A 25374-nucleotide genomic window follows, 5' to 3' on the forward strand; every position below is an offset into this window, starting at 1 on the left:
CTGTCACATTAAATAAACCCTCTAACAAGACAAATACTAAGTACCTTAAAAAAAAAACAACACCAAAATAAACAGTACAAGCCTTTAGCAGGTGATTCAACAGTTAGAACAGCTGGAAAAGCCATTTTTCAGTTAAGAGAAGTCTATAAATCTAACAGCCAGTCTTACACACTGTGTCCACCAGGAACACAGGTCTGACAGAACATGGAGGCTGTGGCTTGCACGGGCAGCAGAGTGATCAAGTGGCTTGCACAGGAGGAGTGGATTTTCATTTGGGTTGAAAACAAGGGGCTGAGAGTGGAGAAAAGTTAAAATAAATGGATTCATGGCACAGGCTGCAACATGCAGATTTGGGATGAGATTTCTTCAGACCTCCCAAGCATAACTTTGGGACACATGGTCTGGGGATGCAAGGAGGCCATGGCACCCCCAGCCCCTGTGGAGCACTGTTGACTTCAGGGAGGGTTCAAGTGTGCACAGAAGTTTCTCTGCCAGGAGCTTCCCATCAGACTGGAGCCAGTCTGCCAGGAGCTTCCCATCAGACTGGAGCCAGTCTGGAACCTGCCAGTTTACTGAACTTAAGCCCCCAAGATTGTCTGGCTTTTGGGACATACAGCTTTGAAAAGCACCATCTAGAATAGCTAAAAAATAAGCAAATAAGTAAAAATCCAAAAATATTAACACCACAGCACAGACTTCATATTAGACAGCCCCATGCCAGCCATTCACTTCTGCAGGGCAATTTGCTGTTATATGAACTTAAGCAGAAATTTAGTGATCACCATCACCTCAAACAGAGACACAATGAAGGATGTACACACACCCCTGAAATCAACACCTTCATGCTAACTTACTGACAATCTAATGAGAAAGTCACAAGGAAAATGTAAAACTTCTTCTGAATTTACAGAGTGGTTTCATGGACAACTGAATGGCAAGAAGATCAGCAAATTTACTTAGTCTGAAGTCTGTTTCTGCTGTCTGCACAGTGGCAAATTGTAAAAGTCACATAAATTCATGTAGATATTATTGTGTCTTTGACTATTTAAGTCCTAAATTTCCAGGATATATCAATTAAAATTAGTACTATCCATACAATAGGCTTTCTGACATTAAACCATTAAAACTGACATTCTAAATGTGGTAAAAGCATTTAAAAAGGACTTCAGGGTTATAAAACTATGTGAAAAGTGGTTTTGTATTAGCAGCCTCTGATCATTCTTTTCAAAAATAGCACAAACTTAACCTGATCATCATCAATACACAGCCCAAAGAACAAAGGCATTAACGTAGATTTTTGGATTGTCTTACGTGTGTTGGAAGGTACAAGTCATACACAGATCCAGAGTCCACATCAATGGCATGAAATCCCACTACTGAGCCATAGATGACCTTTAGTCTTTGCCCATTTTCAACAGTCAGGTCAACTGACAGTGGTTTGTGATGAAGTGCGGTAAAGGACTGGGAAAAAGAAAAATGCAGTAACACAATAAAATTGCTGGTTTGCAGAACTACATTTAAGATCCTAAGAATTCTCAAAACTTGAACGTTAGACAGCTATTTTTGTTAAATAGTAGGTTACATTTAGGGAGCTAAGTATCCATCATCCACTGAGTTACAAGGACAGTTGGATAATTCATTTGTGGTTTGAAAAAGAAATCAAGATTCTAGAAATGGACTAGGCAAAAAGCAGGCTGACTACCCTTGTGTTTAATTTCCTCCCCTTTTGAGGGAAATCAACATCAACTTTGTCAATTCAAATGCACATTTTGGCACAGCACCTGCTGTGTTTGGCTGGGGTAGAGAGAAACAAGTTATTCACATCTAACACTCACAACTGTGACAGTTTCATCCTTGCCATCTCCAAAGTACATCAAATGTGCTACATTTTCTTTTAAAGAAAACGCAGTTTATCTTTAGCTAGAATAAATGTTATACAAAACAACAAAAACAAAAGCAGAGAGTAGATGAAAAACAGTGAGAGAGTGACACATGTGAACCAAAGTGATGTTTCACTTACCTTAAAAGCCATGAATTTGTGATAAGGCTTTGGAGCCCAAGCATAAACCTCCACTGAGTTTTTCAAAGCGATTACAAGAAATTTGATTCTCTCATATTTTACTGTAATACAAGAAGAACAATTCCTTAGGTATCAGACTGACACTTAAATCAAAGACCATCTCAACACATGAAATAATTTCAATGGATTACTTGTAGAGGTAGACATTACCCAGCAAGGGAGACTAATGCATTCTGGACATCAATGTTTAATATTACCAGGGACAGTACCTTGACTGGAAACCTACAATTCATTTATTTTCAGTAAAGTCAAATGACTGTTACCAATATTTATATATTCCTTTTCATATAGTAATGAAAAAGAAATCTCACTACTCAGAAAACAAAGTCTTAACCCTGCAGCTAAACCAACCCACTTGATTTTTAAAGTATGAACATACCCCACCACTACTGGCTATGAATATGTTACTGTTGGAGGACTGGGGATTGTTGGCTGAACAATTCTGTCAGACTTGGCAGGATGAATTTTCATTTCACTGCTCATCTGTGGGTTAAATCCCCAGGTACTGTGTGGGTGAAGGACTCCAATCTTTCTGAGATGAGTAAGCATTTAAGAGATGAGCAATTTCTCCAAGACAATTAAGGTCATGCTAAGCCCATTGAGAATAAATGAAGAATTATACATTGAAAATTAAGATTTCTTTGTGCATTGTGTTTTCACTCCACCAGAGACAAGCTTTTGGAAACAGGATGCTATCTCACATAGGCAGAGAACAAGAAAATGCAGCAAACTCCACGAAAATGCAGAACAGTACATCCTTTTCCTTTTCTACCTGGAAAAATAGCTGCACAACCAAAGGTCAAGATACAAGAAGATTCACCAAGAGAAAAACAGCAGCAGCTGTGCTGTCAAAAATGCAGGAGTGGCTTGTCATATGTAAACACAGAAGCTCCTACCAATTTTAATTTTAGGATAAGTATTTTGTCATTGCTTTTTTTTTAAATGCACCAAATCCAAGGATGAGCACCTGAAGTGGAATATGTGGGTGCTTAGCTGTAATCACAGTTAAAATAAAAACACACATCTATTTCACATTCTTTCTTGAGTTTAACCCCTGCCTCTTCTAAAGCCAAAAGGCAAAACCATCAAGCAAGGTATTACTGAGAAGCAGCCACCTCACATTTCCTGCACTCCTCTGTATCATGGCTTTATTTGGCTTCGAAGAAGGGTGTGTGAAAGTGGCACTATCTTTCACCAAAGCAAAACTTGTGCACGCCCCACAGTTAAATGAGAGAAATTATCCAAATCCTCACATTCACTTTCAAGAATGAGCTGCCTGAGAGCCAAAGAAAAGCCAGATGGTACCATTTCCAGGGTGTTTAAACAAAGGAATATTTGGGTCTTTCCTGAGAGAGCAAGGGATGAGCTGATCTACCTAAGGACATCCTACAAATATGATTCACTAGGACTTGAACTAGGTCCAATTTCATAGCAGTTACCTACGGCCAAGAAGGAAGCTGAGGAGGTGGAAAACATCCGTTGAATTAAAACCTTAAAAAACTACAGAAAAACGAAACAACTGACTGAGCACAGACTGTGGCTGGCACTCTCTCCTTCCAGCCATTACAGGAACAGCCATTACATCATCTGGTAATTGCTGCAAGAAGAGATGCTGCCTGGAACGACAGGGAGCAAGGCATCTGCCATGTAAAACAGCGAGTCTTGAAAGAACTCAGGAGATATTCACCCAATACAACCCTGAAACAAAAGCTGAAGAATGCTGCTGTCACAAGATAAAAAGGAGGATGATTAAGCATTTCTCCAAGGAAAAACAGGAAATCCTTACCGACTTTGTAGTGCACACAACCTTCCAGGTCTCCCACGGACACCCAGCCTTGTCGCTTCTCCACCTCCGGATCATTGCGCAAAATTTTATTTCTCAACCATGACAAGTAATACACCCTCAACTTATTCTTCTTCCCTAGGATTTGCAAAAAGAGACTTTAACTCCCTGAACTACAAACTCCCTCCACTCACAAAATGCCAGAGTTTTGTGACCTTGAGTACAGCAGGTCCTTGTGCTTTGCCAGGGTGAGAGAACATAGCAAGGGCACAAAAAGAATGCCTGGGGTGATGGGGACATGGGGAACTGGAACAGGAGCAATCCTATGGCACTGGGCACATGTGCACTTATCTTGTGACTCAAACTTCATGCTAGATTTTCACACCTGACTAAAATTCTTCCCTTGGGCCAAAGAACATATTTCTACAGACATTGGTATTATCAGAAACGATCACACTAACTGTTTTTCCTGGAACACAGGCATGTCCTACAATGGCCACTTTGAATAAGCTATTCATTTAGTTCTAATTAACTGTCAATTTTTATTCAAAGTAGATATTTTGCTTTTGGATGCCTTTCCAGGTGAGAATTATTTTGTCATACTTCATCTCAACCACTCTTTTTGTTGTATTAGTTCATAAGCACCTATGGTCAACAGCACTTTGGGACCACAGATTACTCTGAAGAGAAAAACTTTGTCATGTCCCAGCAACAACTGGACCTGGCAGTATGGGACAAACAGCTGCTGCCATTGCCCACCATGATGAGTCTGGACTGGAGATGAGCTGTTATTCCTTGTTGGACCCACACCTCTGGCCTTGGTATGTATTTGCATCCTGTGAGGCCACTCTCAGCCATGGGGAATAAGGCCAGAGTCCAAACTGTTTCCCAGCAGAGGTTGAAGGCCTCCACTCAATGTTATTGATGCTTTCACAATACAGATCACTCTTATATTACTGCTCATGCCTCTTGCTGAACACAGGATGAGGTTATAGCATGGTATGTTATTAGAACTGCACTTAGATAGATGCTCACCCATCATAGAAACAAAAAAGCGACAAACTATAGCTTGCAGAGAATCAGTCCATTTTAGGAATATGAAATAGTCTGTACTTCCCATAAACCATTTTACACATTAACCAGGCAATGAATTGTCCCAAAGCCACTCTGGAATGGGAGTGCAAATGTTAAAAATTCAGGAGAGTTTTTCTGTTAACAAGAATAACTGTCCTGTGATTTTCTGAAAGAGAAAATTCCTCAACCTAGTTTATAACCTAATTCTTCTTTTTAATTGCCTCCAACCCCAACGTGGGTCAGATACTTTTAGCCACTGAACCAACCTGATATAGTAATTAGGACATTGAGTCCTTCCAGAACATCCATTTGCTGGAACCGTCTCCTTGTAATCAGTGTATAAACTCTTCCTTGCCCACTTCTGTCCAGCAGCCACAATCCATTCTCTGTTCCCACCAATAAATTTACTCCTGTCAATACATGGAAAAAAAACCTGCATAAGTCACCTAATGATTCAGAGGTCACCAAGTGTTCATTGTTTTAAGAACCAATTTTTATTTAATCTCACTTAATGGTACCTGATAATTTCTCTGTTGCTCTATGGATGACTTCCCAGAAAAAACAGTATCTCACCATTAGAATTTTTACTCAGCAGAACACCTGTATACCTATGGAACTTGAAGGATGAGTAGTTTTGCTGAAGTCTACGTTGATTTAAACAAAAAGAAAAATATTCTGTGAATCTGAACTTCTTAGGTGACCTTGTAAAGTACCTGTGACCAGTGCTAAAGTCCCAGTCCAGCACCATTGCAGTAGTGACACAGGAGATCCAACTAAGTGCTCCAAGGGTCCCTATCAATTACGAAAAAAACCCCGAAAAACAACTAAAATCCACCCCCCACAAACTCTCCTTTTCCAAACACAACATTCAAATCATGGAGGTATCAAACTTGTGGGAAGAAGCACTGTATTACAGGGAAGTGCAGGATTTGTTTGAGAATAGTCTCTGGTTTGGAAAATGCCTTCAAATACCAAATTAAGGAGTGAATCCATATGAAATCCAACTGCTGCTATGGAAGAAAAGGCTCCATTGGGTTGCTGACATCAGAGAATGTCAGAAATTGTGTTTGGCTGGAATGGCATCTATATTTCTAATCAGCAGATTCCAAAGACCCAACATAAGATATCCTACTGTAACAAGCACCCTCCTCCACTGGCAATGCTCTGACAAGTACCTGGTGCTCTTCAGCCTCAATGCACATTTAATTACACACCTTGCCACACAGCTTTGTTTTTAAATTTTAATTTAAAATTCTGGATTCCTACAAACCCACATTACGTAAAATCTGTGAAGCTATAAACCGGAAATCTACATTTGTTTTGGAATCTACATGTTCCATCTACTGCATTTACTTGCCATTCCAGGCTCAAAAAGTGAGGAGTAAGAGGCTGGGTGAGTCCCATAGAATACATCTGATCTTATGGTGTAGAGAGATGGCCAAATAACTTAAGAATTTAGCTAACATGTGACTGGGACAGTGTCTACAGCTGTTGAGAGTCTGACTGCTGTATGTTGGTTTTACACCACGTGAAGCTGACCCTGTAAAAAGCATGTAAATTAAAACAGTGGTCCAGTGATGCTCAGAATAAGCAGTGGCAGCAGGAACAAAGCAAGACAAGCTTTTGGAAAGACCTGACCTGCTCTGGATCCTTGGAATACCTAACTCACATGACAGCAAAAGGCTTCATGTTTGGATTATTTCCACTGGGTCAGGGCTCTGTGATCAGCTGTACCCATGTGCAGCTCAGATGAGTCTCATGAGCCACAAAAGCTGCTGAAACATTTGCAACTTTTGGCTCTCTCAATGAGCATGGTTTCAACTTGGTGCTTGATCATAACATTGTCTCATTCTGATGCACAAAGTCCTTTGCAGCTGTAATTCACGTTTTGCTATCTTGTCCCTGGGAAGGCAGGGCCATGTCAGTGACACAGGTATCAGCTCAGAGATCCACTCCAGCACTCTCTGCCAGGAGATCAGCAATAAAACTGTGAAATCTGCCTAGCAGACACTGCCAGCCTCTCCTGCTGTGCCTTCCCTCCACACACCTGCCCAAGCACTCCCAGCTTACCCCAGAGAGCAGCACACAGGACCTCGGAGTTGAATTTCTTCTTGTATTTACGGATTTCTGGGCTGTCACTTTGTGGGCGGATATTGGTTGGATTGACATTGACAACGGAGCCCTTCCTTGCATTTTCCCTCCTGACAGGCTCAGGTTTGGCACTAGATGCTGGAATGAAAGATACACACAATTGTGGAAAATGTGAGTGTTTGACTACAGCTCATATTTGAACCACCTTGTTTATGGCAGAATGAAAGAAACCCCAGAGGGGTGAGAAAACGCCCTGAGAGCTTTGTACAGCAAAAAAAAAAAAATCTGGAAAATTCCTCAGGCATTCCTGAGAAAGCATTGGGGTAACACAGCAGAAGAGTACAGCAAACCACAACTGCAAGATGTGGTTCACATCTGCAAGGGCAGAAGCAGTACAATGAAAATTCACAGTAATGCGAAGTTCCAGTTTCAGATTTTACTCAGAGTTTTCATTTCTAAGCAATAAGCCCTTTCCACAGCAGCCAAAAAAAAAGAAAAAGAGAGAGAGAAAAGAAAAAAAGAAGATATAAAAGGAAAAAAAAAAGAAAAACCCAGGAAGAACATTTTAATGCAAAGGCAAAGTATACTCACGAGAACTACAGGAAGGTCCTACTGGACTGGTGGGAGGGGTGATTGGCAGAAGTCTTGGATCTATGAATGATGTGAAGGATGTTGTGGAGGATGTGCTGCTCTTGGCAGGTGGGCTTTCAGCACATGGGCTCTGCAATCAGAAACAAGAGCTGCTCAGGCAGGTGGTGCTTGGGGCAAACACCCTGTGGTGCCCTGACAGAGCTGTTAATCTGTCTCTAGTGACCTCTCCCCACAGGCCCACGCTCACAGCAGTGCCAGAGCCCTCTGGGGCTGCCCTGGTCCCTGTGCTCCCTCACATGATGCTTGGGTGGGAGAAAGCCAGGGACAATGAGCAGAGGCACACCAGAATGCTGCCAGGGCAAGGAGCAGAGGGTGTGAGTCCTCTAGCTTGTGCAAAAGGGGAGAAAAAAAAAAAGCAATGAAAGAAAGAGAGCAGGGAGAAATAAGTGGAGCAATGAAATCTGTTAGGCAGCTCAAGATTTCTTATCTTCCCCTCAGATAAAACTCTAAAAAAAAGAAGGGATGTAGTGAAAAAACTCATTGTAAAAAGAAACAGAATAGAGGAACTTAAAAAGGCTGGAGTTCAATCTAGTCAGTCTGTAATTTATCTCTTACCTTAGTCAGAGGTTTGTTCTGAGGTTCCTGGCAAGTCAGTGGCACTTGTGGCGGGTTCACAGAGGAGTCTGTAATTTGGCTTTGCTGGAGGAGGTCTGGCAGGAGATAGTTCTGGTTGTTTACACTCCAAAGGCCTTCTTGGGTGTTTGGAACTTGTTTCCCTAAAATCTGATCCTGCATGAGAGCATACAGTTAAACACCACATGTAGGTTATTTCCAATACACTCTGCAGCTCCAATTAATTAGGATGACAAATAATGAGCATATTGGGAGGGGAGTGCTCTCCCTGATGCATCATTGAAGGACAAACCCTATAGCAAGGTAAAAACCAAAAATTAAACACCAAAGTGTACGGCAAACATCCACGATGACAAATCTGGTGTTTACTCCAGAAGTGCTCCACAAATATTCTCCATTACCTCAACCACAGATAAAGAAGGAACTTCAGCCTCAGAGATACCAAGGCAAATGATTTACTAACAAGTTTCAGACCTGACCTTTGTGTACTGCAGACAGAAGAAGGCACTTCTTGGTTCTGGACCTGCATTCAGTTTGAAGCCCTTCACCATTCATTTCATTGCTACTTTCCATTTACTGAATTAGGAAACCTTACTCCAGAAAGAGGACATTTAGTAGGACCCAGCATCAGCATTTCCAGTATAGTGATGTTTGGTTCTGCAGACCTCCTTACAGCATCCCATGGAAATACCTGTGAACTTTGTGAGGTACCACACAAACTCTTTTCCTGACAACACTATCTATGGAGTCAGAGGTTGGTTTCTGGGAATACATTTTATGTTTTAATTTAGATGGAAAAACTGAACACAAAATATACAAGTCAGTATTTGAGATTCGGGAACGAAGCCAGTATGGGGCTTTTTAGTTCAGTTTTCAGTCACATTCAACTGAACTAAAGCAAACCAAATCCCCATTTGAATCATTCGGGCAGCTTGGTACACCCTAACCACTTCAAAGCAGGTCATGCTGATGGGACAAGGAAGGAGATACTGGAGATGATGTGGAGACTCATGGAGGCAGTGACTGCTGGGTGAAAAGGGGTTCTGAGGAAGGGATGGGAGGCTCCATGAAAAGAAGGGACAACACTAGAAAGCAGCCGAGAAACGTATGAGAAGTGTCAGCCATCTGCCTGTTCTCCCACACTCTTTCCTCCAAACCCACCAAAACACATAACCTCAATTCTTTATCATCCTCCCTCAAGGAGGTCCTGGCCTCAAGGACCCCAACATTCTCCCTTCCCTCAAGCAGCCTATTTTCAATACCTGGATATCAAGGGAAAGGGGAAACACTGGGCTGGCTTTGCCACAAAAGGAATACTGGTTTATGCCTCATTTATAGCTCTTTCTCCTCGAGGATAGTGGGACGAATGCCACGTGGAACTCTCTCCCCAGGCAGGAGGGTCACCACTCTGGTCTGAAGTTTAGAGACACCAGAGGCAAAGAAAACTCCTTTTTCTTTCTACCCTGCCACAGCTCTGGAGAAAAAAACAGTTTCACAGTGATTTATTTTCCCTATCTGTGAAGCAAGAACACACTCAGTAATATCTGAAAAGGGCCCTGACACCAAGTACAAGTCTTATTACTGTAATTTTTTTCTTGTTTTCAACCACAAAGAACATTGGTCTGCTTTGTCTCTCTTCATCTTTTCTGCGCTAATATTTATCACAGGGGAAAATCCACATGACTGGAAGCCTCTACTAGAAACTACAGCTGGAAGGAACCACAACATGACATATGAGAAGATAAGAATTTTTGCTAAGCCAGTAGGGAGTGATGAAGTGGTTTTCCCCTGTTCTAGTAATATTTTAAGCAGTAGGAGGTAGTTCACTTTAAACTGGAATAAAAAGAAGTCAAGATTCTTAAAAATAGCAACAATGCACGCTAAATAATAATCAACAGTGTTTTTTGCCCAGTGTCTTCCCAAAACACCTTGACATCAGAAACTACTACAGGTCAATAAGAAAGACATATAAAGAACTGTAATTTTGTACCTAAATGTAAGCGTTTCTACAGGAAGCACAAAACCTGAAACTACACTTTTTTTTTCCAAGGTTTAGAGCTATAATTTGCAATGACAGAGCAGAACTTCAGAGCGAGAACACTCCCAAGCAGTAATGGATATGGCGTTTATCATGCACGTTAACAACCTGACTCCCCCTCACGGTCTCCACCCCCTTACAAACGGCCAAATTACCTTCTGTTCTGCCACGGTGCTTTGGGGTTTCAGTTCAATTCCATCTGGTACCCTTGTCCTTGAGAAATCTGCAATTCTGCCACTTAGCAGTTGCCTGGTAACAAACTCCAATTAATGAACAGAACTACTTCAGGGAAAAAAGATAAATGAAAAAAAAAAAAAAGGAAAAAACTACACATAACCATGTTCAAAAGTGAACATAATTAACATTCAATAGTTACACTCAAAGGTTCTTGTATAAAAGCAAGCTGATTAGTCTGTGGATCTGACTGAATGGACTTGTGCCTGAGGACCACTCACACAGCAGGAAGCTCTCCCCACCTCAACAGAGAACATCCCTTCACTTCCCTGCATTTCATCCATCATCTTTCAGACACTGCATTGCTCAGGCAAGTCCCTCAAGCTCTCATTTGAGAAGTGTCTACTTCAAAACTTTTGTCTCCCATCACACATTCCCCTGTGGGGTGTAATTATGAGCCACCCTGCACTCCAGAGAGAGCAGCAGCTGCTCTGCCATGTACTGCTGTCAGGGACCTCTTTGCCAGTGCCTGCTGGGATAGACTACACTGGAATTTCATCCTGTGAATCACTCCCTGAAACATGGACATCCTCACCTAAGAAGAAACACAGAAAACATTGCCCAGTGCACAGAGAGACAGAAGAAAGCAAGAGCTGCTGGACTGGCTGGGGCCAAGAGAGCTCCTAGCCCAGCATCCTGTCCTCAACAATGATCAAAAGCTGATACCAAAAGCAAGAGTGAGAACAAGTCAAATGTCTGTTGTGAATTCCCAGTACATCACTTCTTCCTGCACTGCCTGAGGTATCTTTGCATTTTAAACTTTTTCACCCAAGTGGAACTGCTTCAAGCATGTCTTGGCCCCATTTCTGCACACTTCCACCTCAAATTATTTATTTATCCCATTTACTTATTTATACTCATATCTTTTTTAGTGCAATCCATTTAAGCCTATTACATTTTTGCCTCCTTTCCAGTAATTATAAAACTGACTGCATTCAGCCAGTGTGAAGGGCTCTACAGTGCTGTGTGCCAACTGATAACAGACTGTAATGTATTTTTTTTCCTTTTAAATGATGCCCTATACAATAACAAAGAAGGTTTGGTGAGAGACCTACTGAGTTAAGATGGGTGTGTAGGAGTAGGAGTTTTTGTAGCACTTCTGGTTGTTTATCTTTTGGTTTTGGATTGTCTCCCCATTCTATGTGAGTGACTCAATATTTGCATATTAAACTTAGAAGGAATGACAAGATGTGGATTAGGATCAATGGTGAATGCCAGAACTTGTTCTTTTCAGGGAAGCAAACAGCAGCTGATCTTAAATAATGTCAACCTCCAACTTAGGAGAGGGAGAAAGTAATTCCTAGCCAAGCACACACCTGCATCCAGCTTGTCCAAATGCTGGTAGGAAACAGCAATTCAAGAGCAAAGAGAGGAAACTGAACCAAACAAATAGGTCCCAGGATACTCAGTGTTTTAGGGGCAGACTGCAGGCACTGGAGGAGGAAGCACTCTCCATAAAGTAGGAGAAATTAGTATCAATGGAATAGATGTGCTAAACAAGGAGGTAAGACACTGGATCACAAACACTGACACTCTTTCCTTAAAACAAAAAACTGGAGTGTGTGAGGAAGAATTCTGGCTCATCTCACTGTATAGAAACACAAGACCAGAAGTTGTTTTATGGTGAAACACAGCAGCCCTTAGTCCAGCATCCTGAGAAATGAGCCTTCTCAGGGTGGTTACCAGGATTCATCCAAGAACACAGGAAGCTCCTTCTCTTGCATATGTCCCAAGTGTTGTCCTACTGAGCTCCTCCAGGAAAGCTGGAGTGTGGACATCAGGTGCTGCTCCACGGCCCAGGCAAGAACAGGAAAGCACGGGTTGGTTTCAGTAACCCACTAAAACTTGGCCCAAGGTGATTCAGCCAGAACCCCACAGAAACACTCCAGAGTGCAAGGGGCTTCAGCTCCTACAGTCACAAGCTTTAAAGAGCAAAATACCCCCAAGCCCTTCACTTCATCCAGAATATGCAGTTTCAGCACTGGCTGCTCCTTTCAGTCAGATCACTATCCTTTTTTGCTATTTATTTGGCAGCAATCCGGATATACTTCTTGAAGTATCTTTTAATATAAATGATGTTCAGCCAAGATTATACCTATGATTTTACAGGGGCTCTTGCAGTGGCTGTGTGCACAACAAGATAAATGTGACAGGGAGCATCCTGCTAATTGCACCTCTCCAGAGGATGGGTAGATCTCAGACAGAGAAGAGATGCAAATAAATGCAGAGTTCCAAAGGCAGTGATACCACTCCTTCAAATCATTACAGCATGCAAGGATCACAGCAATCTGACACTTACACAGCAAAGCCATTGCTACAGGGCAAATCCATATTTTTATGTAGAGTCTTTCTGAGGTCTAGGATGAATTCTACGACCTAGAGCGAATAAAACTTTTTACAGATCAGAATAAGGTGGTTTGGAAGAGGATCAGTAGGAAAACAAAGACATTACAGTAAAAGTCAGCTCTTTCAGGTGCACTAAATAAGCTATAAGATTTTTACAATTCTTTCTCCTCATCTCAGCTTTGAAAATGAGCTTCAGAAATGCAAATGAGGAGCATATGCAGGCACATAAATTCTACCTCTTTAGAACAGCACAGGAAAAAGGACTGGTACCAGCCCAACACAATAACCTGCCAACAATGCTCCAGATCTGGGCATGTCTGCCTGACACCTGACAAAACTGCATGTGTAATTCTGTCAGAAGAGCAAGAGCCCCATCCCAGAGAGCTCTGTGGCCCTGGATGCACGTCAAAGTAAATCCCAGAACCTGAGTTAAACTGAAGCCTCTTTGCAAGAAAACCAAAAGTTTCATTCAACAACACTAAAAAATGTTTCTGTTTGCTGTTCCTAACAGCAAGGGAGGCCAGGTGACCCCCTGACTCCCTTCCCTTGGAGTACCATGCTATTCTTGCTCCACTATCTCTCAGCAGAATACACATTTTACATGACAGACAGAACACCACAAGATGTCAGTCACAAAACCAGCAAGAGAAACTGGAAAGCTAGAGAGACACAGTTCAGGTGAGATCAGCTGTGGGACAAGCCAGAGCATTAGCTGGAAATCACAGCAGTTGTGCAGAATGTCAGTATTAAAAATACAACACATTTCACAAAACTATCCCTCCTTTTTATATACAGCCCTGGTGAAGGAACCAACTTTTCAGTGGTAATTATTTTTCCTAGAGTGAACAGACTATGTGAACTCAAGGGTCATGTTTGCCTTGTTTTCTCCACTCTAACTTGTATTTGTCATGAAGGCATAGAGTTTTTACAGTTTTGCTTCCCTCTCCTTTTTTCTTTCAAAAATTCCTTGTAAATGTAGATCAATGTGAAGTAATCCCTGTAAAAGCACTACCCAGTATATCCAGTTAAAACAAGACATTTCCTCATTGTCCCAGGACAGCAAGTCATCAAAGTGTATCAAAGCTTTGCACATCTGATGGAGCAAACATTTAACCCCAGGAATTCATTAAAATGCAATTAAATTGCTTAATTACAACTGACACAAATGAGTGATAGTAACTTCAAAGGAGGGGGAGTATTTATGCATGCCAGCTTTTTATAGATATTTAGAAGTGTGTAACAAAAATATTACTAATAACAATAATCAAGCCAACCTTGTGTGGTTTGTGTCATCTTCATCACTGCTGCTGCTGCTGCTGCCTTCATCGCTTGAAGAGGAATAGTCTGCTGCTTTTAACAAGGAGTTGGCACTGTCCTTCACCTTGGCAAAGGAGCCTGGACTCTGAGCAAAGAAAACTCAGTTGAAGAACCCATTGTTAAACAGCACGTGCCGTATTTTACTGTCCCAGCATATACAGCTATGGTCACTTCCACACCAAAAAAAGCTTTACTAGGATGCTGATGCTTCTGTTGGTCCATCACAGGTGGGTATCTCACACAGCAAAGTGATTTGAGCCAAAACCAGACACTCTGCTAAGGACCTGAGCTGCACACCAGACCTGGACTGAGAGCAGTGAGCCTGAGCCAGCCCCACACACCCCTCAGGTTGACTCGTGAGTAACAGCAAACTCACACACCAAAAGAGCTGTCTGCACAGACAAACAATGGACAAATCAAAAATATCAGTGGATTTGAAAGAACCTACTGCAATCTGGCCTGGATGAGAAACTTTTTCAGGCTTCTGATGCAACAGCACATGGTTCTGGGACAAAACATTCTCTGCCTTGGCCAGTCCTGGATTCCCTGGGGATAAAAAAAACCCAAAAATTTCCTTTGTTAAGTGTACGTGCAGCAGGTGAGAGAGCAAGACAAGCACACATAGCTACGACCCAAAGCAGATACCAGTCTCTGCTGACAAACTTTCCTCTTTGTTGCAAAGGAAAGCTCATTACTTGTTGCCCAATGGTTCTGGATGCTGCAGTATTATGTACATAAATTGATACTGGTGCAGTGTAATGCTGCAAGAGTAGGAGAAGCAAACCAAACCCTTGGCAACATACTCCTACTGCACATCAGCAACACTTCCATGGAAAGGGAGCATGGGAAAAGATGAGGGCATCCCAATCCCTTCCTCTGACCCTCTTCTTGAGAAGAGACAGCTCAGCACATCAGCAACTGCTGGACATATTCCAGCACCAAAGGGCCATGTAGCTGTTTCCCGTGACTGCAGATGGGGGGTCAGCAAGAAAGCTCAGGAGCTTGAGCCCCTCCCCACACCTCTGGGAGGAAACAGAAGTGCTGCCAACATTTGGCCTTCATGAAAGTGTTACACAAAACCAGTCCAAAGAGTCTGATTATCTAAACTCAGCTGGGCTGAGGGCAAACAGCTGCACTGAACTGCAAATCCACCTGTGAAATGTGGGCCCTCCACTGCCTGCCAGCACTGGAAAAAGCAAAAGAAACCTTGAAGGGTTGCTCTGCACACAATCCCTGACACAAGGGAAAGGAGGGAAAGCCAGAGTAACCTTGCCCTGCCCTGGGACACACTGCCCAGCTCAACACTTGCCTTTTTCAGCAGTTTTTTCCATGACTACCCCTCTGTAACCAACAGGACTCCTCGCAAGTTAAGGGGGGAGAATTCAAGCTCACACAAATTAGGATTCGTATTTGGTAATTTAGTTTTGTCACAATGGTTTCATGTCTTCATCCATTTTGCAAAGCTTTCAAAACTCAGAATTCCTTACTGGTCAATAAGCACCAAAGCAACTCAGCAGAACTATTAGCTTTAAAGTATTTATAGCCCTTTCCTCCAAGTCATTATCCCTGTGGGTTTGGGAAAGCAACAAACTCTATCTGAAATGCCATATGCCAGAACTAGCTGTAATTTTATGACACTTAAGAATTCAAGGAGACAGTTTAAACCACAAGGGAGGTTTTCTATTCTTTCTATTGCTGGTGAGATTTTTGTTTCCCCATGCCAAAATAGCACAGGAGTTACACATCACATGGACTTTGCAAAGTTGAGCCAGGCTGTTGCATGTTGTTCAACTCTGTTATTCAAACACAAAATGACATAAGAGCAAAAAGAAACAAAACCCAAGCAATTTAAAGTGTGCTTTGGATTTTTCTTGAAGAAAAGCTTCCTATTCTGTGTAGCTAGTAAAAGCAAATTATGTAAGTGTAATAAATAAGCAATTTGTTCTCAATTATCAAGGGCTTTTAAATTAACAATGTAAACCTCAATATAAAAATAAATGACCTCATAAGCTCAGTGGGGTGGTTTCAGAACATTTTTTGCATCCACCCTGCTTCGACTTGGGCATGTGTGATTCCCCACGTTCTCAATCTTTAGTGGCCAACCTGGATGCAAGGTCTTGTGACACACCAGAGCTTTGCAAGGGGCTACATATGAACTGCCCTGCAGCTGACCCACAGAAAACACCCACAGGAGAAGCAAGAGAGGAAAAAAGCTGTCCACTTCTCCACATCCCCATCTGCCAGAACCTCGGGAACTAGAATCTGTACTGCAAGAAACTTCACAACCACAAACAAGCTGCTGCATTCCTACACCACAACTAGTGACAGCAAAGGAGCTTACTCAGCTGTACTTGGCCTAAATCAGATGGTTTTCTCTTCAAGTTCTTTTGCTCTTTTTTTTCATTTTCACTATCTTTCTGCACATAAAAGAACATTGAAGAAATATTTCACAATGTGCTGTAGAGAGAGACTTATGCTTTCTTTTGCCAGTACATTATTAGAGTGCAGAAATATCAGTGTACAACTGCTCAACTGAATCATCTTATCCATGGGCAGGGCAAAGAGCAGAATTTGCCAATGAGTGAACATCTGTATCAAATTACATCTGTATATCTGGAATGTTGGCTCTGCTGAGTTTCAATTGTGTCACTAAGTGCAACAGAAAAGATTTTTTTCAATTTTTAAGTGAGGTAATTCCAATTTTCCAGATGAAAATATATTCATAGTCACTTTTCTGACTCAAAAGAGGAAGTTCTTATATTTTAGGAACATGGGACCAAAAATCCAGAGGGCTTTCAAAAGCCTCTCACCAGAGGATGTCATTAAGAGGACATACCCCATTTGCAACGCAGAACCTGATGCCCTGCAGAAGACCCTTTCATGTGACAGGAGTTTAGTACATTTTGACTGATGGATCTTTGACTTAGGAATCACCTGAGGTTGACCAGCTGCTCTGATGAGATCCCATCTCCCACTGCTTGGTGCCAGGAGTGCTGCTGCTACTGTTCAGCTTCAGAGCGTGTCCCCCGGGGGATGCCTGATGAGTGTTACTGAACAGAGAGACAAAAAGCAGATGAGACTCTCGTGTGCAGGAACAGAGACTGGAACAGAGCTCCTGGGCCCCTGGACTGAGCTCCCTGCTGTTACGGTCTGAGATCATACTCTGGATAACAAAAAGTTTATCTTCACTGCTGCTCCAAGCAGGGCCACCCAGGAGTAAGAGAAGATGATGGAGGGGACAGTATCCTCTGGGCAGTCATGGTAGATTACAGAGATTCCCAAGTCATTACAAAATATCCTTCTCTATTACATCTCCCTTGGACTCTTCAGACCTGTGTCAGTCCTGATTCCAAAATCTTATGGTTTTACAACTTAAGAGAACTGCTCCACTACCTTCCTAGAAGATACATCAGCAGTGACTTACCAATGGAGAAAGGAATACATTGGACAGTAAAATAAACTGCCAAGCCAGTGGCTCAATCAGAAACCCAGTCCCAGAAGTCACTAATTTCTAACACTGAAAATTACTTACATGTTTCTTTCCTGCTTTTCCTCCTTTAATTCCCAAGTGGAGAGCATTTAGGGCTTGATTTCACTTGAAAGTTATTTCAGACAATGTTTCTGACTCTGACTCATCAGAAATGCTGCACATCACTTTATTTCAGCTAAATCTACTTCACTCTCCAGTCTCTCCAACCCATTCTGTTCCCTGATTAGACATCCAGTGGGGGCTGCCCTTTACTGGTGAGCTCTAGACATCCATGGTCTTTTCTCCTGAGAAAAAACTACACCAGCCTTAAGGGCAGACTGCCAAAACTGTGGCATCTACAAACTGCCTGTTAAAGCTACTATCAGGCAAAATAAGCAGCAAAAACTGTAATTAAAAGCGCCTGTACAAAGTGTTGAGGCCAGACCCCCTCACCAAAGCATTTGGACACCTGACTCTCCTTTGAAAGCAATGCCACTGGCACTGAGGTAGAGCATCTGCCAGATACTTTAGTTTTCCTATTGACATTTAATTATTGACAATAAATGCTTGGCAATAAAGCAGCATTAAAAAATTAGTTTAAGCACAAAACACAGTATAAAAGCACAGTGTACCTATATAAAATATACATTGTAAGTTTAGTTTTAGTATAAGCATAAAATACTTCAGAGCTTACCCCGAAATGCATCTCTGATGGCCAGGCTGATCTCTGCTGTAAAATTTGGAGGTTGTCCTTTCTGGAACCTTAAGGATTTAATCAAACATTTCAAGGTTGCTATTGGTATTTTAGATTCAGTCAATAAACCTAATGCTTATCCTATATCAATGAAAACATAAGACAAACCAACAGAAACGAACAATATTTCAGTGGGACCTGTGGTGAGGTATTCTAAGATATCAGCACTGGAAGCTGCATGTCAGCAGCACAGGTGCTTCCAGTTTGCTCCAAGCCTGTGCAGTCTCTCAGGGTGCAGACAGAAAGAGGTTTTCATCTTTCCTCATTCTTGGGCAATATTTAAAGCAGACAGTGAAAGGCATTCTGCAGTCACTGAATGAAGCTTTCCCCAGCTGGTGGATTACCTTATGTTGTTACCACAGGCTGGGAATGAGACACACACCCCCCAACTGCAAAGTAATAAAATAAATACACACATGGGCATAAATTCCTGCTCAAATAGTCTTGGACTTGTTCTTAGAAATTCTGTTAGAAAGAGAAATACACCATCACCTCGATTACACAAACTAACAAGCTGTTCCACAACAAGCCAGACTTTTTCACCAAACAGGCTGCTACAAGTATCTGGTCTAACAAAAGGGGCGTATGTGCCATCACAGATCCTGCAGGTATTATATGTGTGCAGGTATTATACATTGTGTTGACTTGGCACGGCCTGGTTTTTGGTAGCAGGGGGAGCACAGAAGTGACTTCTGTGAGAGTTGCTGGAAGCTTCCACCATGTCCGACAGAGCCAATCTCTGATGGCTCTGACGATGGACGTGCTGCTGGCCCAGTTACAGAGGTTGGTAATGCCTCTGTGATGGCAGATTTAAGAAGAAAATCCCAAGAGCACACGGGCAGTTTTTCCCAGGGCTGGCGAGGCGCCGCTGCCGGGGCCATCCCGGCACAGCCCGCGGCAATGTGCCGCCGCAGCCGCCGCCATCTCGGAGCGGCTGCAGCGAGCCTCGCCTGCCGGGCCGGCCCAGCCAGCCCCGCTGCGGCGCCGGGGCACGGCCGGCGGGGCAGGGCCAACAGGGCCGGGCCCGCAGCTTCTCCTTCCCGGTGCCCTGCCCGAGCACAGGCGTTAAACAGCGCCAGCGCCGCGGCCGCCACCTCTGCCCACACAGTGACAGCGGGGCCGCCCGGCCGGCAGCAAAAACGTGGCGGGAGAGTCCCCAACGCCGAACCTAAATGAGATCAACCTGTCAGTGCTGCGGGACCCTGCAGGAATCTCTGAATTGGTGGAACTTGTTGGCAGTGGTACCGACAGGCAGCAGTTTTTCTTCTTGACAGAGAAGAGGAGGAGGTGAGGCCATGCAAGGGAATTTAACACGGCAGCACCAAGGTCAGAGCAGAAGGAGGGGCAGGCGGTGCTCCAGGCACCGGAGCCGAGATTCCTCTGCAGGCCGTGGTGAGGAGCGTGGTGAAGCAGCTGCGCCCCTGCAGCCCATGGGGACCCACGGGGGATGCACAAATCCACCCACAGCCCGTGGGAGAAGAGCTCGGGCTGGAGCAGGTGGATGCCAGAGAAAGCTGTGATCCAGTGAGAGACCCGAATGGACAGAGAGGGCCCCTGCTTCCAAACGAGAGCAGCCTGTCCTTAGAGAACTGCACGCTGAGGATAATTGACCCACGGCACAGCAGTTTTGGGAAGACTGTTTGCCCGTGGGAGGGACCCCAGGATACAGCAAAGACTCCTCTCCCTGAACAAACAGACGAGCTCAGGTGACAAACTGACCAAAGCCCCCTCGCCTTGTCTCCCTGCACTATTGGTGGGAGAGGCTGAGGGGGAAAAGGGTGCTTTAAAGGCTTATTTTACTTCTCATTATCTTCCTCTGACTCTGTCAATAATAAACTTACTTTATACCTTTAAATTTGAAACTCTTTTGCCCTTAGAGTGTTTTTCTCTCATCTCAACTCATGAGCCCTTCACTAATTCCTTCCCCTCTCCTCTGCCCAGCTGACAGCAAAAGAAGGTGAGCCAATGGCTTTCATGGGTGCCTGGTTTTTGGCCAGTATCAAACCACAACACACACATAAACCCACACCACCAACCTGCCCGTAAATTTGCATCCCTTTTTCTAGATGAGTGTGACCCAGCTCATATATAAGCAACGAGATTTTCAGCTTTCATGAAGTGCAGAGGGTGGATACTGCACAGTGCACTGCAATCAACCCCCAAAGGTGCCGAACATCCCGAGTTTCACCCACCTTTGGGGGCTGCTCTTTGCTGTGGTTAGTGCTCCAGAATACGTCGTCCTGCCCGGGGCTGAGCGGTGCTGTCACCATGTCTGACAGGGAGCTGCTGTGGTACACGTCCTTACTAGCCCGGAAATTCTCACACTTGAAACAAACAAAACACATATTGAATTGCACTTCCCTGCCTAGGTAACAGGTTCCAGTCTCAACAGAGATCAATGGTTCTGCTTGGGAGATGTAATATTTACTAAGCATAGCAGGAATATTGTGCCTGGATAGAGCCCTACTCACCCTGTTCACTGTGCAGTGACCTATTCATTTCCAGCATGTTAGACATAAATATCCCAAGGTGATAAAATAAAAAAGTAGTAAAAGAATCTATTATCTGTATATATATATGTATATATACACACACACATACATACTTTTCTTAAGTCTGTAGAGAAGACATAGGTCCTTGGCAATGCACAGGGAACTAACTACCTGGCTGATGCAAAAAATGCTGTGGAGTCACTACATTTCATTCAAACCTGGACAGTGCTTCCACTGCAGAATTTCCATAGTCTAATCACTGTAGGAACTTAAATGGTGACATCCAAGCTATTCTTTGCGTGGCCACCACCAACCTACAGTCAGTAGAGGCAAACTGCCAGCTGCAAACACTTTTAAGTGCTCCAGTGATTGTGAGGGGACCGTGGCCCTCCTCTGAAACAAATTTTTCAATTACTTGAAACAAAGAGACATCGAACTTGAGAAGGCAGTAAGAGAAGGCTCATGGGTGGTCAAGTCCAGGTGATCCCATTGCAGCTGCCTGTGTTTAAAACATCTCTAAAGGTGTCCAATTAGAGCAGTGGGATAGCAAAATCTCAAATCACAGCATGAAAAGGGGAAGGAATCAAGTTACTTCTCTACAAAGTCTTAACTAGAAGGGAACAAGAAGTAAGCACTGCAAAACTCAAGCTAAAATATTCAACATTAGATCCTCTGATTTCTGTATGTAAAAGAAGAAATCCACACACTGATGATCTGCTACACCAGTGTCTTCCAAAGAGGAAGAAACTCAGAGTCAAATGTGTCAGCTGAGAGTACTGCCTCCCTGAAATAAGAAATCCTCTTGTGCACAAGACCAAGACAATACATAGAAACTCTCTTTGAGCTGGGCCTTGTCTGCAGGGATTGCTATGCTAGAACCAGTTTGATTTTACAGAAATAGAAGAAGTATTAGAGAAATGCCTGAAGCTGTACCACTCTGTGCTTTACCTCATCTGATCTCCCATGCAATGCTAGGCCAGAGCTCTCTGGGAGGTGCCTCTTCCTCAAGCACATGGGAAGATCAGAACCCCCAATACCTTGAAGCCTAAGAATAAACTTTGCAATTTTTGTCTGTGTTAGAGTTCTAGCTCCTGTGTCCCAACTGAGTTACTGCAACTTAGACCAGAGGCACTTGCAGTACACTTTCCCCAAAGAATGACTCAGATGAGTATTTTATTGAATTATCAGGTAAGTCTATAAAATCCTCTAGTTTCTTCATCTTAAAAAGTAAACCACAGTAACTAGAACTTCACAGAACTTTCAAGAAGATAACAGGATTATGAACTCTCTATAACTGTACAAGATTATATTTCATGAGAACAACGTTCAACGTCAATTAAATATTGACAGGCAGCAATTCTAAAACAAGATAAAGATGTCAAAGATGTGTCATTGCAACCTCCCAGACCAGCTTAGCAAAGTCAACTGCCAAAACCAGTCCTGAGAAGTTCACTAAGTTATTCAGGTGCTTTTCCTGCCTTTTTGGGACAATATGTTCTGTTGACTCTATTTACAGAAAACAGCTTTTTCAGCAGTTGTAACATCTCATAATCTATGTCCTTTCAAAATACCTTTTTTCCCAACATGATTGTCTCTAATAATAGTTTTTAGTTAACCAGGATTATTTGAGCAGCAAAGTCTTCACCTGAAGTGATTCATTGTGGATACAGAAACAGATTTTGTAGCAGGTGTATTATTATCAGAATACAGGAGGATTTTCTTTTCCTTGCCAGTTTTTCATCAAGATACAGATATTTATTTTTAAATTCCAGCCTTGAGTCCTGCTGATTACCAGAAAACTACTTGTGCTTAAAAGCACGGATAAATAAGCCTTGCTGAGTCATGATATAAGTGACTGAATGAATCCAAACTCTGCCCAGTACACTGGTTCTGTGTAAAGCCAGGAACAGACACCTGCTTCCACAAGGAAGCCAAAACCATATCGAATAACCCCCAAAATCAGAGTTTGATATTCTCCTTAAGTTTGTATAGGGGAAAAAATTTAACCCCCTCCCATCTAACAATGATTATAAACTAGTGAGATTTGAACCTTAAATTGTTTTTCTTGTAAGTAATATCTAAAGAATAGCAGCTCTCTTCATGCACAGAAAGCACTGGTAGAGAAAGTGTTACCTACTGTGTGTCTCCAAACCATAAACATGTAACTGAGCTAAGGAAAAGAACACTTTGATCCACAAAATGACAACATAAGGTGATATAGCACAAATGACTCATTACTAGAGTTAGGTTAAAACCATTTAGAAGCAAGAAGTTTTAAAAAGAGAGGCTGCACTGCTTTTTGGAGGATGCCCAAGTTACTAATTTGAACTGAATCTACATAGAGGAGATAGATTAAATGTAAGTGTTGTGTTGTTAGGAAACAGCATAAGGAAAAGGAATTCTTGAACTTCTGAGCAGATGTACTCTGGGATACCAGGGCAGTCCATGGCTTTACACACAGCTAATTCTTGTAATATTGTTAGTCTTCTTGTTCTGATTCAGTCACATCACCTCACACAATAGAGAAGATCTACCTAGCAAATCCTATAGGAAAATCACACGAGTTAATTAAAAATGGAGTTAATTTCAGATGTGAGCTAAATTTTTACACTAAAAAAAGTGGAGGAGGAGATGCTGCAGCAGGACAAGGCAGCAGGAGATGCTGGGCAGAAGATCAGACTCAGTAACTTCGTTCAAGAAGCCTCTGTGAAATTCTGCAAGCAGTCCAGAACAGCTCATCCCACACCACGACAACCAGAGAGCCAGACCTGCTACTGTACTGCAGCAAACACAAACCTGGTACAAAGCAGGTGGAATTGGTACACTCTAGTATCTCACATTTCCCTCAGCAGACAGATAGAGAAATCATGCTCCTTTCACCTCAGGAGCTGTGTTAAGTTTTTCAGTGAAATAATTCTGAGAGAGATTTGGGCATCCACGATGTGCCACAACATCTCACGGAATATGACTTGAAAATAAGAAGTCATTTTTGTCCGAGCAGAGCAGTCCTGGCAGATGATCCTTCTCTGACAAACCTGGAAGTTCTTCAGTGCAGCATCTGTGATGAATTCAGCTTGCATTTTAACTCCACAGTTCACTTTTAATTTACATCAACTAGGCACCCACATACTGAACTTCACAAGTATATTGTCGTGTCTTTTAATCTCCAGGTGACTACCTGACCCATCACTTGTATTGCCTAAACACCTCATCCAGTTAATGCAGGCAGTATGTCCAAACATGCTGCCATTAGCATCAACAGCTGCTCCCAACCAGCAAAGGGAAAAATAACCCTTCAGGGGATTGATAAATTACCCATTGAAGTTCATGTGGTCTCCATGTGAACACAGCAGGCAGCAGCACAGATTGGCTTCTCCCTGTCCACATGCACTGCCAGCTGGAGCTCTGCCTTGTGAGGGGGTACCAGGGCACCTCCCAGCAGGGACTGAAATCACATGGCAACCACTGTGCATCACTTGCTGCTATTATCCTTAAGTAACACCACCACTCTAAACAGCATAAATTTTTTGTAGAGTAGTTTCCATCAAGAAATGTGAAAAAGTTGGTAAATACTGCTTCATTCCTCACCACTCCCCCCAGCAGCTCAGAGAGGTGCTAAGAAACGGGAAAGCACTGACAGGGTGCAGAGGAATGATCACTTGTCCCAGGTGAAGCAGCCTCTCATCCCAGGAGTGGCACCTAAGCATGGCAAGACTATCCTCTGTACAGCCACTGTACTCCTGCAGAATCCCAAATGCCCTGCCATAAACCATGGATGCTCCCACTGCTATTACAGGGCTGAAATATTTGCCTCAGGGAAGCTGCCAGCCTCTGCCCAAGGCTAAGATACAAATGTCCTTCTTGTAGACCTTGCAATAGCTCTCCAGTGATTTGATGCTGCAAGCCAGGCCATCAACTCAGCCCACTTACAATACTCGTGACTTGAAACAACAAACAGGCCCTGGAAAAAAAAGGATGTGAGAAGACACACATAAATATTTTTCCAGGTAAAAGCTATCAGGTGAAATGAGGCCTTTCTGCTCACAACATCTGTCTCTGGTGATTTTTCCATCATCACCAAACAGCAAAGCAACCTGAAGAGGAAAGGCACAGGGAGGCTTTGACTCAGAGACACTAAGAGCCAGGTATTATCCACCTCCCAGACTCTCAGACTCTGAGACTCACTCCAGGGCACAAACCAAAGCAGGAGAGGGGAGAGCTGCTTCCCCATGTCCTGCTGAGGAATTTCAGCTACTCTGGTATCTGCCAGGAAAGCAGCACGGTGAGCTGTAGGCAACACAGCAGAGTCCTGGAATGCACAGAGCATAACTTTTTCAGATAGGCAGCCCTGCCGGGGGGATGCAATACTGGTCCTGAGGGCCACCAACACAAGGGAGCTAATCAGTGAATTCAAGGTTGGAGGCAGCTGGGGCTGCAGTGATCACACACTGGTGGAGATCACAGTCCTGAGG

At 43.1% G+C, this 25374-nt stretch overlaps 1 protein-coding gene across 6 annotated transcripts in view; it reads right to left on the minus strand.

The window, feature by feature from the left end:
* Window positions 1–25374, minus strand: part of NRK (Nik related kinase) — a 91613-nt gene that overhangs the window by 10889 nt on the left and 55350 nt on the right. For all 6 annotated transcript variants that reach the window (XR_015806761.1, XM_014887040.2, XM_014887029.2 and 3 more), the window contains 13 exons: window positions 20603–20734; window positions 18351–18418; window positions 17122–17237; window positions 14636–14733; window positions 14145–14272; window positions 10446–10539; window positions 8235–8408; window positions 7620–7749; window positions 7008–7166; window positions 5204–5347; window positions 3867–4001; window positions 2021–2121; window positions 1312–1461 (listed from right to left, as the gene is read on the minus strand). Coding sequence is in view for 5 of the 6 variants with exons in the window: in XM_014887040.2 (XP_014742526.2) it covers window positions 1312–1461; window positions 2021–2121; window positions 3867–4001; window positions 5204–5347; window positions 7008–7166; window positions 7620–7749; window positions 8235–8408; window positions 10446–10539; window positions 14145–14272; window positions 14636–14733; window positions 17122–17237; window positions 18351–18418; window positions 20603–20734 (1629 nt within the window). In the remaining variant the exon portion in view is untranslated. The remainder of the gene's footprint in view (window positions 1–1311; window positions 1462–2020; window positions 2122–3866; window positions 4002–5203; window positions 5348–7007; window positions 7167–7619; window positions 7750–8234; window positions 8409–10445; window positions 10540–14144; window positions 14273–14635; window positions 14734–17121; window positions 17238–18350; window positions 18419–20602; window positions 20735–25374) is intronic.

The sequence above is a fragment of the Sturnus vulgaris genome, chromosome 14 (assembly GCF_052056855.1).
Source record: "Sturnus vulgaris isolate bStuVul1 chromosome 14, bStuVul1.hap1, whole genome shotgun sequence".
In the NCBI taxonomy this organism is placed as follows: domain Eukaryota; kingdom Metazoa; phylum Chordata; class Aves; order Passeriformes; family Sturnidae; genus Sturnus; species Sturnus vulgaris.